This window comes from Pteropus alecto, unplaced genomic scaffold (genome assembly GCF_000325575.1).
Source record: "Pteropus alecto unplaced genomic scaffold, ASM32557v1 scaffold17, whole genome shotgun sequence".
NCBI classification, from domain to species: domain Eukaryota; kingdom Metazoa; phylum Chordata; class Mammalia; order Chiroptera; family Pteropodidae; genus Pteropus; species Pteropus alecto.
In genome coordinates, this window is record NW_006440645.1 from 7,580,209 (window position 1) to 7,594,925 (window position 14,717).

General features: G+C 34.2%; 1 protein-coding gene across 3 annotated transcripts in view; it reads left to right on the forward strand.

The window, feature by feature from the left end:
* LARP1B (La ribonucleoprotein domain family member 1B) overlaps positions 1-12,038 on the forward strand; it is a 78,472-nt gene extending 66,434 nt beyond the window's left edge. For all 3 annotated transcript variants that reach the window (XR_439268.3, XM_006917764.3, XM_025050912.1), the window contains 5 exons: positions 3,591-3,751; positions 4,159-4,303; positions 8,258-8,367; positions 9,083-9,210; positions 10,791-12,038. Coding sequence is in view for 2 of the 3 variants with exons in the window: in XM_006917764.3 (XP_006917826.1) it covers positions 3,591-3,751; positions 4,159-4,303; positions 8,258-8,367; positions 9,083-9,210; positions 10,791-11,033 (787 nt within the window). In the remaining variant the exon portion in view is untranslated. The remainder of the gene's footprint in view (positions 1-3,590; positions 3,752-4,158; positions 4,304-8,257; positions 8,368-9,082; positions 9,211-10,790) is intronic.
* The last annotated feature ends 2,679 nt before the right edge of the window (positions 12,039-14,717 follow it).

The following is a 14,717-nucleotide window of genomic DNA, read 5'->3' on the forward strand; positions in this document are numbered from 1 at the left end:
ATTCATGAGGGGAAGTAGCAAAGTTACCAGAAATATAAAAATATATCGTGGTGTAGCGCTAGGCAAATAACTCATATGTACCTGGAGCCAACGATAGGAGAATACCATAGTGAGCTTTTATGGGAAGTGATTCTTGTAAAAATTAAATCCCAGTTTAATCTGGCCCTTGAATATCTTGCCAAAAAATTGAGCTTATTCTGTAGGTAGTGAACTTTGAACAGCAAAAGTGATATGATTTAGTTAAATGATTTTCAAACCTTATGGTTTAAGGTCCTCTTTATAATTATTAAAAATTATTCAGAACCTCAAAGACCTTTTGTTTATGGGAGTTATATTATTTATTGAATTAAAAAGTAAATAATTAAATATTCATTAAAAATAATAAACCCATTATGCATTAACATAAATAACAAAATGTCATATTTTTATGAAATGCAGTTTTTAACGAAATGTAATTATATTTCTCAAAAAAATTCCTGAATAGAGTGGTATTGTATTAAAATTTTTAAAAATTGTTTAATGTTTGGCTAAATATAACTAGATTCTCATATACTTCTGTTCGAACTTGTAATTTGTTTTTTTGTTGAAATAGAGGAATAAAATCTAAGAAAGGGAGAAGTATTTTAATAGCCTTTTCCGATAATTATATATTTTTTTCTTCGATATTAGACCGAAGCCGAACAGGTGGTACTTTTTTAAAAGTTAGTTGCAATGTGAAATCTGAAACCTTATCAATGACCTTTTTATACTAAGCGAATTTTTCTTACTCTGTTACCTTAAAAGCCATTTGATATCTTGTACTTTGAATGGATCTTTGCCTATGCATGCTTTTGTATCATAAATAGGCCATTTGGAAAAACTGATTCACTGAGTTATGCAGATTTCTAAATATTGACATATTTTAATATACAATTTCCAAAAAAAAAATCACATTTAAGAAAATAAAGCGAGCAATCTTAGGGAAGATGGCAGAGTCAGAAGGACCAGGAACACATCTCTCCACTTAAACAACAGTTGTACTGGCAGAAAATGTCTACAGTAACTATTTTGGAATGCTAGAGTCTATTTTAACATTTAAAGCTTGTCTGGGGGAAAAGCTTGTCTGGTAAACTGTGGTTAGTATTGGTCTGTGTCAGCCTTTGGTGTGGTAGCGACTACCCATCTCTTAACCCCCAGCCCTGTGACAGGCATTTAGATGAATGGCAATCCATATTTTGGGTGTAACTTGCTGGAACCAGGGATAGGCAATAAGGACATTGTCCTCCAAATATTGGATTTCTCTGTTCAGACTGCTAACTGCCGCTAATCAATAAGGATGACAGGCATTTAGATGAATGACAATCCATATGTTGGGTGTAACTTGCTGGAACCAGGATAGGCAATAAGGACATTGTCCTCCAAATACTGGATTTGTCTGTTCAGACTGCTAACTGCCGCTAATCAATAAGGTGCAGACACAGGGTCTGGTAGTCATTGTTCATCCCCCACAGTCTGAATGTCCTATTTTTAGACATTCAAAAGCAACCACTTATAGAGGGAAATTTATGAAACTACCACGCCTGCCCAAGGAAAGATGCAGGCTCAGAAAAGACCTGAGGAGACTTTAATGTTTCACCACTGGCTAATCCCAGCATAGAAACACCCTACAACAATGAAAACAAAAGAAAACAAATAAAGAAAACAAACAAACAAAAAACAGCAAACCCAGGAGACGAGGGAGAATCTGATTCCCAGAGTTACTACATTATAAGATTCATGTCTATTTTACTACATATACAGACTTGCACATACACACTTCTAAAAAAAATCACCACGGATTTAATTAGAAGTCTTCAGGTATTAGTGAAAACTATCAAATTCATGGTGACAGATACAAGGTTCCCAAATTCTAATTTTAGCAAGAAAGCTCAGATTTGTCCTTGATAGTACACTTATTTTATTCATTTTCAAGAAAACGTCTGACATAAAACAAAGTCTGAATAATTTGTTAGTTCTTCTTCTAATTAAAAATGGTATTCCATGAAAAAAAAAATCAGTTCAGCTCACAACTTTATTGAACAAATGCTTTGACTTAAGACAACTGTCTTAGTTTGAGCTGTTGTAACAAAAATGATATAGACTGGGTAGCTTAAACCACAAACATTTATTTCCCACAGTTCCAAGATCAAGGTGCCAACAGATCCAGAGTCTGGTGAGGGCCCACGTCCAAGTTTACAGATTACCATCTTGTATCTTCACAGGATGGAGAGCAGAGGGAGAGGAAGCAGGCTCTCTTATGTCTCTTATAGGAAAGGCACTTATCCCACTCATGAGAGCTCTACCCTCATGTCTTAATTACTTCCCAGTACCATCACACTGGGGGACAGGATTTCAACATTCAGTCCATAGCAACAGCCATCGATAGATATGCCACAAAAGTGCTTTCTGCTTCCATTCCATTTTTTTTTCTAATTGTGATAAAAAAAAAACAAACCACATAACAAAATTTATTGTCTTAACCATTTTTAAGTGTACAGTTCTATAGTGTTAAGTGTCTTCACGTTGTCATGAAACATCTTTAGAACTTTCTCATTTTGCAGGACTAAAACTTCTGTTGTATTTTGTCATATACAATAAGACGTGTGTATGCAAGGGTTGAGATTTCATTAAGTTATTATTATTATTTTTTGCTTCATCTAGGACATTTTAAGTTGAAATTGGCATTTTCTAAAAAAAAAAATATTGCAAGTGCATAGCAGTGAGTAATACAGTCAACTACTAAGTAAAGCTTGGTGCCACTGTCTCAACTTGGCTCAGCAGTTTTATACATCATTGCTTTAGTGCTATCACTACGAATGTTAACACAGCGAGAGAGCAAGTTACTATCTTAGTATTATTGTGAAAATAGTTTGGACTTTGCAGAATTTCTGAAGGGTTTTTGGGAAACTCTTCAAGCACCCACTGACCACGTGGTGAGAACCACCAGTTGAGATCAGTGTCTTAGGAAGACGACTTTGGTGGCGGCATAGAGGAGGCAGATAGAAAAATGAGACCAGTTCAAGTGAAGGAAGAGGAAAGCCTAAATTCAAACAACGGAGTGCAAATGAAAAGGAAGAGATAGATTTAAGAAATATTTCAGAAGTAGGGTTGATTTACAGAATTGCAGGTATGTCTTTGGGGTAATGAAATTATTGCCCTTTGTGGCAGATTTTATTCCTTATTTCCACTTATTCAATTTACATCATTAACCTAATTACTCATGAAAATTGAAAATATCTCCAGTACCATAAGAAAAAAAATTAATTGATTTAAACGGAATTAATAGTGGATCTGGAAGAGGAGTAAGCTAGCTATTCAGTTAACTGCTTCTTCTTATTATTTTAGTTTGAGAATTTGTGACCATATTCTTTTTAACTTTTGAATTTACCTATGTGTTGACTATAAATAGTAATTTGTATGCAGCTCTGTATGTTATTAGTTTAGGAAAATTTGGGGAACTAATGCATTTTCTACTGCCTCAGACTCTTAGTAATGAACAAAAACTTGGTTTAAACACTTGGTTCTTGATATATCAATTTGAAAGCTTTTTCCCTCTCCTCCTCCTCAAATAGCAGTTCAAATGCTTCGCCTTCAGAAGGTACACAACTAGTAGGAAGTTATGGATGTACTCCTCATTCATTCCCAAAGTTCCAGCACCCTTCCCATGAACTTCTGAAGGAAAATGGCTTTACCCAGCAAGTGTATCACAAGTATCGTCGAAGATGCCTAAGTGGTAAGATGCTTGTCCTTTCTATAACTGTATTTAAAATTAGAATATAAATCTAAAAACTTCCAACTGTAACATTTAATATCAGGTTAAGATATTCTTTTATTTGTTATTCTTATAATTACCTTAAGTAAATGTGTTTGCATGTATTCTTTATTCATGTATTTTGTAGCTTAGACACATTAGGGAATAAAGTATATTTAATATATTCTTGTTGCTATTGACAAATGCTTAAACTTGAGCAGTGAGCCAGAAAATAGATTAATATTTGTCCTGTATTTAGAAGAAATCCAAATACATTTTGAGGATTAATATGTTTCAGCTTTGCTTTCTGTTATGTAAAATGTCTGCTGTTTTGACTTTAATAAATAACTTTAATTAAAAAAAATGATTTATCATTTTAACTTTTTCAGAGAGAAAACGCTTGGGAATTGGCCAGTCCCAAGAAATGAATACCCTCTTTCGTTTCTGGTCCTTTTTCCTCAGAGACCACTTCAATAAAAAAATGTATGAAGAATTTAGACAACTTGCTTGGGAAGATGCAAAAGAAAATTACAGGTCAAATATTTTCTCATATTTTTACACTTGGAGAGAGTTTTAAAAAATAATTTAAAAACTAGTACTGAAAAGTAGCTCCATTTTGAACCGTGAAAATAGCACAACATAACTGGAGAGAGGGCTACACAAGTTTCTGATGGCTGCATACCAAATTACCCAAAAACTTAAAAATGACAAGCATTTATTAGTCCACAGTTTCTAAGGCTCAGGACTGCAGGAGCAGCTTAGCTTGCTGGTTCTTGCTCACGTCTCTCACAGAATTGCAGTCAAGGTGTTGGACAGGGCTGCAGTGTCTGAAGACTTGCTCAGGCTGAGGGTCCACTTCAAGCTCATCCACATGACTATTGGCAAATAGGCCTCCCCAGAGGGCATCTCATAGTATGGCTTTACCCAGAGCTAGTGATCTAAGAAAGAGGGAGAACTTCGAAGATGGAAACTTCAGTGTCTTGTATAATCTATACTTAAAAGTGACGTACTATCACTTCTGCAATATTGCATTGTTCATAGATCTACCCTGGTACAGTGTAGGAGGAGACTACACAAGATTGGAACACCAGGAGGTGGGATCGTTTGGGACCATTTTAGGGGTTGGCACAAAGGCCAAATGAATGTGCAAGAGACATTTTTCCCTCTCTAGCTCTCACTGTCACAGACTTCCCTAGCATGTGCATATATATCCCCAAATTGATACATGCTTAGAGTCAAACCAGCTGTTAGGACTCCTTGAGTGATCTCATGATATGTCTTGACTTATCTGTTCAATCTCATTGTTTCTACTCTTAGCCCTTTAGGCAACAGTGGTGCATGTTCTTGGAGTGAACCAAGCTTTCTAGCCTCCAGGCGTTTGTTCACATTCTTACCTCTGCCCATTCTCTTTTTCCTCCCTCTGCTTTGCTAACTCATTCTTTTTGTACAGGTTAGACCTTGCTTCCTTGAGAAGTGTTTAGGGAGAATTTTGAGAGTACCTATAGGGCTGAGTTAAAACCAGACCAAGAGGGTGAGAAGGAACATGAAATGAACTCGTGCACACTATTTATTCCTGAGTAAAGGGAGAAAGGAGATGTGATAGAAAGAAGAAAAAAGAATTTTTCTTTCAATATTTCCTAAATTTACCCTTCTTCAACAGTTCTAAAACTGGATTCCTCTTGTAAGTCTCAGATAAGAATATATTGTTAATCAGGTATTGGGATTTTTCAAGAGGAAAAAAGATGTTGCCAGTAAATTTTTCTGAAAAAAAAAATTACATTTGCACTGACTTGTGTAATCTTTATTTTGATCAAGAATGACAGATACATGGTATGTGTACCTCTTTTTTCTTCTCCTCTGTCCCTTACTGACATCTCTATCAAATCCTAGCACTGTTGAGATTTAGATTTATAGTCTTTACCAGAGTTGACACAAAAAGCAAAATTTCCATTTCTGATCTCGATGTTCTCATTCATGCTGTGGTTTACTACCCATTAGTGGGTTGTGAAATCAGTTTGGTGCTTCTGACTTGCTTTAAAATATTTAAAGAATAGTTTGAAAAACTTACATGTGCTTTTATGTATACACATAATATATATGAGTGTTGTATTGACTTGGTCACACATTAAAATATTTTTTTATTATTGAACTTAGAAAAGTTTGAAAGCCATCGTTATAATTAATTTCAGCATATTTTGCTATTTAAGCAAACAGTTTGTTCTTCGAGACTTTCTAGTAACTTTTCTGATCCCATTTCTACCCAAGTCTAGGTTGGGAATTCCTCTTCTGTGTTCCTCCGTGTATGTTTCTAATAGTTTTTTAATACCATTTTATAATTTTGGGTCTGTTTCTTCAGTGTTCTTGACTAGACGGGACTAGCTATTCCTTAGGAGGTATAGCACAGTGGTTAAGCACCTGAAGACTTTGATATCAGACCTACGTTTGAGTCCCAGCCCATTAATTTACTGTGACCTTGGTGAATTATAATCCCTGTAAACTTTAGGTTCTTTATAAGGTGGGGATAATTATAGTAGATACCCTCTTAAGGTTATTGTGAAAATTAAAAACAAACAACATGTAAAGGGCTTAATGTATTACCCGATACCTAGTAAGTGTTCAATGAATTGTTATTGTTATTGGGGAGAAGATCATTACTAAATATATCCATTCACTAAAAATAGCAGTAAGATGGTTTCGAGAAGGAAGGAGAGAAATAACATTTATTACACATCTTCAGTGTGCCAGTTGTGGTCTGAGTGCTTTACAAATATTATCTCATCTATTCTTGAAAAAGATGTTATTATCCCCATTTATAGGGATAGATACAATCGCAGCCTAGAATTCAAATATAGTGCTTTCTGATTCTCAGCCTTTAAGCCGTCTCACCGTGAGGGGTAAGTGAGTAAATGACAACCAAGAAGCTGATCGTTTATTTGCCCCTGCTCTTCACTGCAGCGGTTATGCTGCACGTTTGGGTTGTTATTAATATCATACTTTTTTTTTAGAAATGTAAAGAATTTTTATGAGTTTATTTGAGCCAAACTGATGAATATGCCTGGGAGTAAGATGTCAACTGTTCCTTTTAATGTCATACTTTTAGTCTTTGGCATTCATTTGCTAAAAAATAAGAGTAAAAAGTCCAAATGTAGTAGTCTTTTGGCCTTTACCAATAATCTAAGAATTCTAACAGTCCTCTAAAATATTATTAACTTGATAAAACCAAAAAGTTCTCAATTCTGCTTTCCAGAGGGAAGACAGAAAGGGGCCTAGGCTTCAGCCCCAGACATTCTGATTTCATTGGTCTGGGATGGAGCCTGGGCATCAGTATTTTTTATGATTCTTATAAGTAGCTAAGGTTGAGAGCCACTGATATCAATATAATATGATCCCATAAGGGGAGTGTGAAGGCAGATTTGTCATTCTGAGTTGGTGTTTCTTTAGTGTTTAGTTCCCTTAGTCTTAATTCATACAAGCTCAAAGAACAGCATCTCTTGTGGCTACCAGAGCAAGGGCTCTGGTTTGTGTGTGGGTGTGGAGTTGGTGGTCTTACATTTCTCTTGGTAGCTTGCTTTTCTTCTGGACTGACCATCACTCTTCATCTTGTAAGTAAGATGGTTACAAAACTCTCTCAGCCCCCATCCCTCTCCTTCTCCCCGTCTCTCCCCTTCCTGTGAATAAGCCAGGCAACATTATGTTACCAGGAATGAAGAAATCGTAGTCACTACTCCACTGTGGCATCCAGAATGATTCAAGGATTCTAACCGAGGAATCTTTTTGATATGTTTTAGTTGAGTGGGCTAAACATGGTTTTTTCACTGCTGTCTTGTCGGCCTTGTCTGTCCACTCTCATGGGTTCTGCTCATCGCCATTATTTGAAGGTTGAGCCCATGTAGTTTGCAGATCCTCTGCCCACAACTTATCTCAGGTTCTCTAGGTAGTTAGAGAAGGAAACAAGGAAATTTGTTTTCTGATTTATGTAATCATTACAAGTCTTTCAGCAAAATGTCTTTTTATTAAATGTACTTTATAAAGCAGAGAGAGTCTCTTAGGAATCATTTAATTAGGTTTGCCCCTTTATAGTTTGAATGGGTCAACCACACATAGTGTCTAAAGGGTATGGACTTTATCTCTCTAGAGTAAAGATTGTGTCCAAGAGTATTTAATACCACATCTAAACACACCATTGTAAACCTTGGTTTGGGAAAAATCTAAAAAATTCCCAGTCTGTCATTAAATCTTTTGACCATTTATTGTCCAAGCGCTCCCTCTTATTCTGCAGGTCCCCAGCATACCTCCAGGCGGTACTGTGGCCAGATCAACCAAAACGGCAAAGCCAGCTATTACTACCTCAGCTGAACATCTGCATGCTGAAAATTACATACATTTAAACATTTATTTTTTGTTTGGGATTACAATGCTGGTAAATATGAGATATTGGCATTGCCATAGCAAAAAATTTATTATAAACATTTTATTTCTTTTCCACAGGTATGGATTAGAATGTCTGTTCAGGTTTTATAGTTACGGACTGGAAAAAAAATTCAGACAAGAAATTTTTAAGGATTTCCAAGAAGAAACCAAAAAAGACTATGAATCTGGTAAAACAAACAAACGAACAAAACAAAACTTATTGTATTTGGCAATTGTAACCTTGAATCTGTTAGTAAATAGGGAATTCATAACTTTTTTCTTCAGGGCAGACCACTGAAGACCTCAGGCCTCTATTATGGTTCTTGATGAAGGACGAGGCACCATGTATAGTAAGAAGGCCTGTCCTGTGAGGTGCCGGAAAATACTCCTAAGTGTTTCGTTTGTGGAGTTGTACTTTGTTGTTATATTCCTTTGACAAACATGATTACTTGCTGATGTTTCCTTACATGGAAATTCTATGTAGCATCAGTAGGGGTGGTTGGAATGGGGGAGTAGCACCGTGGGTAACAGTGCAGGCTGTGGGCTAGCTCCCTAGGTCTGAATCCCATTTCTACTACTTGGTAGCTGTGCGACCTTGGACAGGTTACTTAACCTTGTTAGTTTGTGTACTCATCAGTAACATATACAAAAAAAGCACCTATATCACAGGGTTGTATATGCTTCACATTAGTTTAATACATAATCAACCACTTAAATAATACTTGTTGCATAGCAAATGCTCAATAAATGTTAGCTACCATTGTTCATTATAAGGTCTTATTCTCAAGATCTAGATAATGTACATATTGGAAGATAAATGGTTTATTGCTGGTACGATCATTTTTAATATGAATCATTTTTTAAAATTCTATATAATTTATCATGTACATTCTTTGTTACTAGGTCAACTGTATGGATTAGAAAAGTTTTGGGCTTATCTAAAATATTCTCAATCTAAGACACAGTCTGTTGATCCAAAACTTCAGGAATACCTCTGTAGCTTTAAGAGGTTAGAAGACTTCCGTGTTGATGTAAGTTTTAAGTCTTTTTCTCTTTTTATCATTTGTTCTTTTTATTACTTTTACATTTTGAGCTATCAGTGATTTTTTAACTTTAATTTTACAATTTTAATTTTTTACTCTTTTATTTTCAAAATTTTAACTTTACAATTTTGAAATCAGACTTTAAAACACATGCAAAAATAGTACAGAGAATTCTCATATCCTTTTACTTAGAATTCCCAAATGTTAATCTTATATAACCACAGTGCAATTAATTGTCAGTTTACTTTAATTTTAATATGTCCTTATAGTGAAACGTATTATAGATTTAGTAACTTATTGTGGATGTGTTACTAATTTCTCACTAGCAGATTGAAATTTTTTTACCTTTTGTGTACTTTTATTCTATAGTTTTTGTAACACATGCTGACGGATACCCCACATTATAAAACTAGGGCAAGAACGTTATGCGCATACGTTATGTGCGTATGCAGAGACAGCAGAATAGGCTTTAAACAATTTGATTTCCAGAGGAAAAGGAAAGCATTTTTAAAAGAATGGAATGGACATAAGGTAAAGAGAAAGGAGGAAGAAGAGGAAAGAAAAATGAAAACGAACAGGAGAGAGAGGTGAAAGTCTAGGTCCATCTCTACTTAGTACTGTGATTTGTTTGTCTTGAAGTTTCGTGTAAATGGATTTGATGGCCCAGAGATGGCCGTAATGGAAGTGCCTATCTATGTCTCTGGAATTAAGAGCTATGTTTCTAGAGTGGCCTAGCCATTTCCGTCACAGAGACGGCCCTACTTATAATAGTGACTTTTGCCCTATCAAAATGGAAGCTAAGAATTCAGGCCTTCACTTTTAAATACATGGAGTAGTGGAGAAGGAGGTTATGGTCTTAATTTGTCTTCAATTAAAAATATTAGTCTGGTGGTGTGTCATCCAGGCTTTCAAACGTCTGTAACTGAAAGGCCAAAAAAGCTGCATCTTTTTGAATGCAGGGTACCTTTCTACTGCCTGTCCCGTCTTTGCCTGCAACCTCGGGGGATTTGGAAGCTTTATGGATATTTGATGTTTAAAAGTGTTTGAATTTAGCGCTATCCTTAATGCTCTCCAGTTTTCTTTTCCTAGAAATCCTAGACAAACTTATCTTCAAACTTGCTAAAGATTATTTGACTTGGTGTCTCTTTTTTTCTCCTTTTGCTTTCATTTATCGGTTAAACATTACCAGTTAACTCCTAGGATAGGAGCTAAGGGCTGAGAAATGGACTAGAGTTATAAATACTTTGCAGTTGACAAAAACTGAATAAAGTAGGAAAATAGCCTCTCTGAAACATTTTCTTGAAGGCAAATAACCCAGTCTTCTGCTTATGCCCTACTGTGTAGTTCAAATCCATGTTTTGAGTAAAAGAATGACACAATACTAGTAAGCTGATTTAACTGGGGAAGACCTCTCAGTTTAACACTTTAAATTGCTGTTAAGTTTTTGTTACACTGATAAAATCTGCTGAAGTGCCAACAGTTTCCCTCTGTTGGAAAAGTCTGGCCTTAGATTTTACAGCAGGGATAAATAGTATAATTGTCACTATGTTGTCTTTCATAATTTGCAGCCCCCCATTAGTGAGGAATTTGGAAGAAAAAGACATTCATCTACTTCTGGTTCGGAGAATAATCCTCATAGACATCCATCTAATTCCTCCACAAAGTCACCAAACGCTGCTAAGCCTGCATCTGCCAATCAGCTTCAGGTCCCAATAAATTCTTCCAGGAGTACAGCACAGGAGTTCAGTGACAGTTCACACCAGAAGGGTGCTGCCTCGGTCTCCACAAATGGTGAAATGTCTGAGAAATAGATGCTTATGAAAGTTGTTTGCCCTTGAAATCAGCATTTACATCAGTATTTATTTGGGAAAAATCTTCTGACGTTTAGTTGTGATCATCAGAAAAAAGAAAAAAGTGGTAGCAATTTTTTTCTAGCAAGATAAAGTCTAAAAACTTTTTCCCTGATTTCACAAACAAGGATAGTTTTGGTGACCTTTTATAGAGATCCTCTAGTAATGTATTTTGATCTCGGTATTTCTTTTACAAAGCCATTGTTTACAAGAATAGCATTCCTTAAATATATATAAAACAACAAGGAATGCCTAACATTTCAGCTCATACTTCTTAAAGAAGATATAGTATGTTGTATTCATCTCTTCTGTAGAGCTTTCTTAAAGAATCCAATTACCCCACTATCAATTCATATTTGAACCTCCCAAAAACGAAGGAAGATTACGTATATTTTTTAATTCAGAAAAAATATGAAATGATACATTTGCTTTCCTTGTAGACATACAGTTTAAAGGAAACTTTTTTTAAAAAAACAAAAGTAGAAATATATTACAGTTATAGTGAAGCATATGCACTTTGGATGCTGGGTTTTGCTTTTTTACCCCACCAGTTACACCTCAGGGCCTCCATAGTTATTGCGTTGGTGTGGAGTGCTCTGAATTGGCATCAGCTGGTTTTATATTAGGAGTGATTTACTTTTGTGACTGTGTAAACCTGCACAAGTAATTGAAAAGAGATGAAATCTGGGTTGGGACTGGTTGGAATATTGTCCTAATTAATTAAATCTTACGCTGCTTTGAATGCATCTGCTGTTTGTACATCTATAGGTGGGTATGTTAGAAACAGATTATTTTAGGTTTAAAAGGAGTACTTAGTTTTTCCTTTTTGTTTATTTTAATTTTGTTTATGCTCATAAGTGTTAGAGGAGTTACAGCAAGTTGATTTCTAATTTTGATTACAACTGATGTAAATGATAGTTTCAGTTTTTGTGGGAAATAAAAAAATAAAGTGCTTATTTCAAATTATTTGAATGATTTTTAATTATTTTTGTTTGAAACATAGTTGAAAAGCTGTAATATTCAAATTTTGCTAGTAGAAGACCATTATATTTTGTGAATGAAGTTTCAGTTATTAACTTATATCCATTTTTATTTAGCACATATATTTTCTTGTATTGGCAGTAGCAGCTGGTTTAATACACTAATTTATTATTTTTGGCATCTTGTTCTTATAGAATGACAACATCGAAGTACATATAATCTTGTGTGGATAAATGTGCTATTTAATAATAGATTTTCATTATGTTATTTCTCATGCATAAATGATAATTTGCAGTTTTATAAGATTTAATATTGAGGGAGGGTCATTTTGATGTTTTAATTTTAAGAAACAGTCAAATTTGAATATGTAGAAAATAAATTTTACTTGGAAAAAGTTCTTGGATAGATAATCTAAAACAACTAATGCATTAGAATGATATATTTTTAAACGTTTTCTTAAGTGGATATGTAGTTCTGGCTTTTCAGTCAGAAATTTCTAAACCATGCTAATTACTCTTACATCGTTTCTTGAAATGATCTAAAATTTTTTTCAATATCCTTTTTGTGTTGAACACGTACATCTGAAACCTGTATTTAACCTAAGGTCATTTCTACTCACCTAAATATGCAAGTGTAAATTCGATTGGAAAATTGTATATTTTATATGAAAATACAGTAATCAAGAGTTTTGTGATGTGTAATAAAGTCAGTAATTTTATATTTGATTATAAAAGTAATACATGTACACTGGGAAATTCAGAAAAGCACAAAGAAGAAAATAAAGTACTTTAAAAAAAAATCGATATCATGCTATACATATAGCATTATAACCTGCTTTTTCACGTAACAGAGGTAAGCCTTTTCTGATGTCATTAATATTTCTACATCATGATTTTTAGAAGTTATAGAGTACTTCAGCATATGGATGCACCATAGGTTATTTAGCTAATCATCTATTGTTGAACTTCAGCTTGTGGCCAGGTTTGGGCCCTTATAAATAATTTAATTAATAATATCCCTACAGATAATTCTTTGTGTACAAACTTTGAGCTATTGCCTAGCAGAAATCCCTAGAAGTTGAAATTCTCAGTAAAAATGTAGTCCCATCTCATGTGCTCTAAGATGGTCACATACTTTTACACTTTAAATCTTTCTCTTTGATAGATTGAACAGCAAAAAAAAAATATTATTTTAATGTCATTATTCCTATCATTTTTGTTGGGTTACTAACGAGTGATAATTTTTATTGTTTTAACTGTGTAGGTGGCTTGATCATATCCATTATATTTTCCTTTTGTAGTGATTATCTTTTTCCAGTTGATTTATAGAGCTTTTTTACTTATCAAGGATATTAACCCTTTGCTTCCTAATTGTGTTCATGTATGTTTGACATGGTATGTACTTTTTTTGGTAAAATTTTTAAAAGGTATGCCCCTTAAAGAAATTTTAAATGTAAAACTCAAGCAAATAAAAAAATTGTTATTTATGAAAAGAAAAACATTATTGACTAAAATTTTTACAGCCCTACCCAAAATTTATATGTCTTTAGAGACTTTAGATGCTCCCTTCCTTATGATTTTGCACAGTTTTGATTTTATTAAATACAGAAGACAACATTAAAATGTTTAAATCCAAACTACTTGTCCTTTTAAAAGAATAGTTGGAGTCATCTTTGGAATTCTTTATACTAAAAGGAATTAAGGAAGAAAATTATGTTTTAAAATAGGTATTTTCTTTTTAAAATAGATTTTTACGTTTTAAATTTTGCCAATTTGGGACTCCACTGTGACATTCTTTCATACTTCTCCTTGCCTTTATACTAAATGTCATTACCATTTTCCTTTCTGTGCTTAATCTTGCCTTTCAACTAACTTCTTAGCTCTCATGAACTGCTCTATTTTATTTTTGCCTGGAGGACTGATCCGATAGAGTAATACCTAATAATATCGCCACTAGATGGCAGAATGGAATAAGTCAGATCTGCAGCCCAGAGAGAGAGAGAGAAGAGAGAGAAAATGTGTCTATGTGTTTGTGTGTGTGTGTTGGAGAGCTCTCACTCCATCTTGTGGTGATATATAATTATATCAATTACTCTTGCATTCTTAACAACTCATGATTACCTTGTTAGGGCAATTCCAAATTGTGCTTAGTTATTAGTAAATAAATACAGTAACAACATTAAGATTGGTGTATGGTTAAAGATAAAAATATTGCTTTAGTTTTTGTCCTTTCACTTAAAAGTTTGAAGTACTTCATTATTGTTATTTGTGATTAACTCTCGAGATGTAAACAAGGCAGGAAAATTGTAAGACACATTCGTTCGAAATGTCTGGCTAACCTAAGCTGTGTAGCTAAATCACACAGCGAGTGAATGAATTTGGCTCCTGCCTGAAACATGAGATCCTTAAAACTATATGTTACTTTATAAATGTTTCAGAACATGCTTAGAAATTTTTCATTACTTTAGGGTTATTACTGTCAATTGAAGATACTATAGTACTATTCAGAAATAATGATAATTCTCGTCTTAAAAAAGCTTGAAGGAAATATGCCATATGGTTAACTGACAGAAAGAACCTCTAGCTTTATACTGTTTTACCAATTTTCTTAATTCTTTACAATGAGTCTGTTTTTAACTAGGCCAATTAAGACATGATTTGGTTA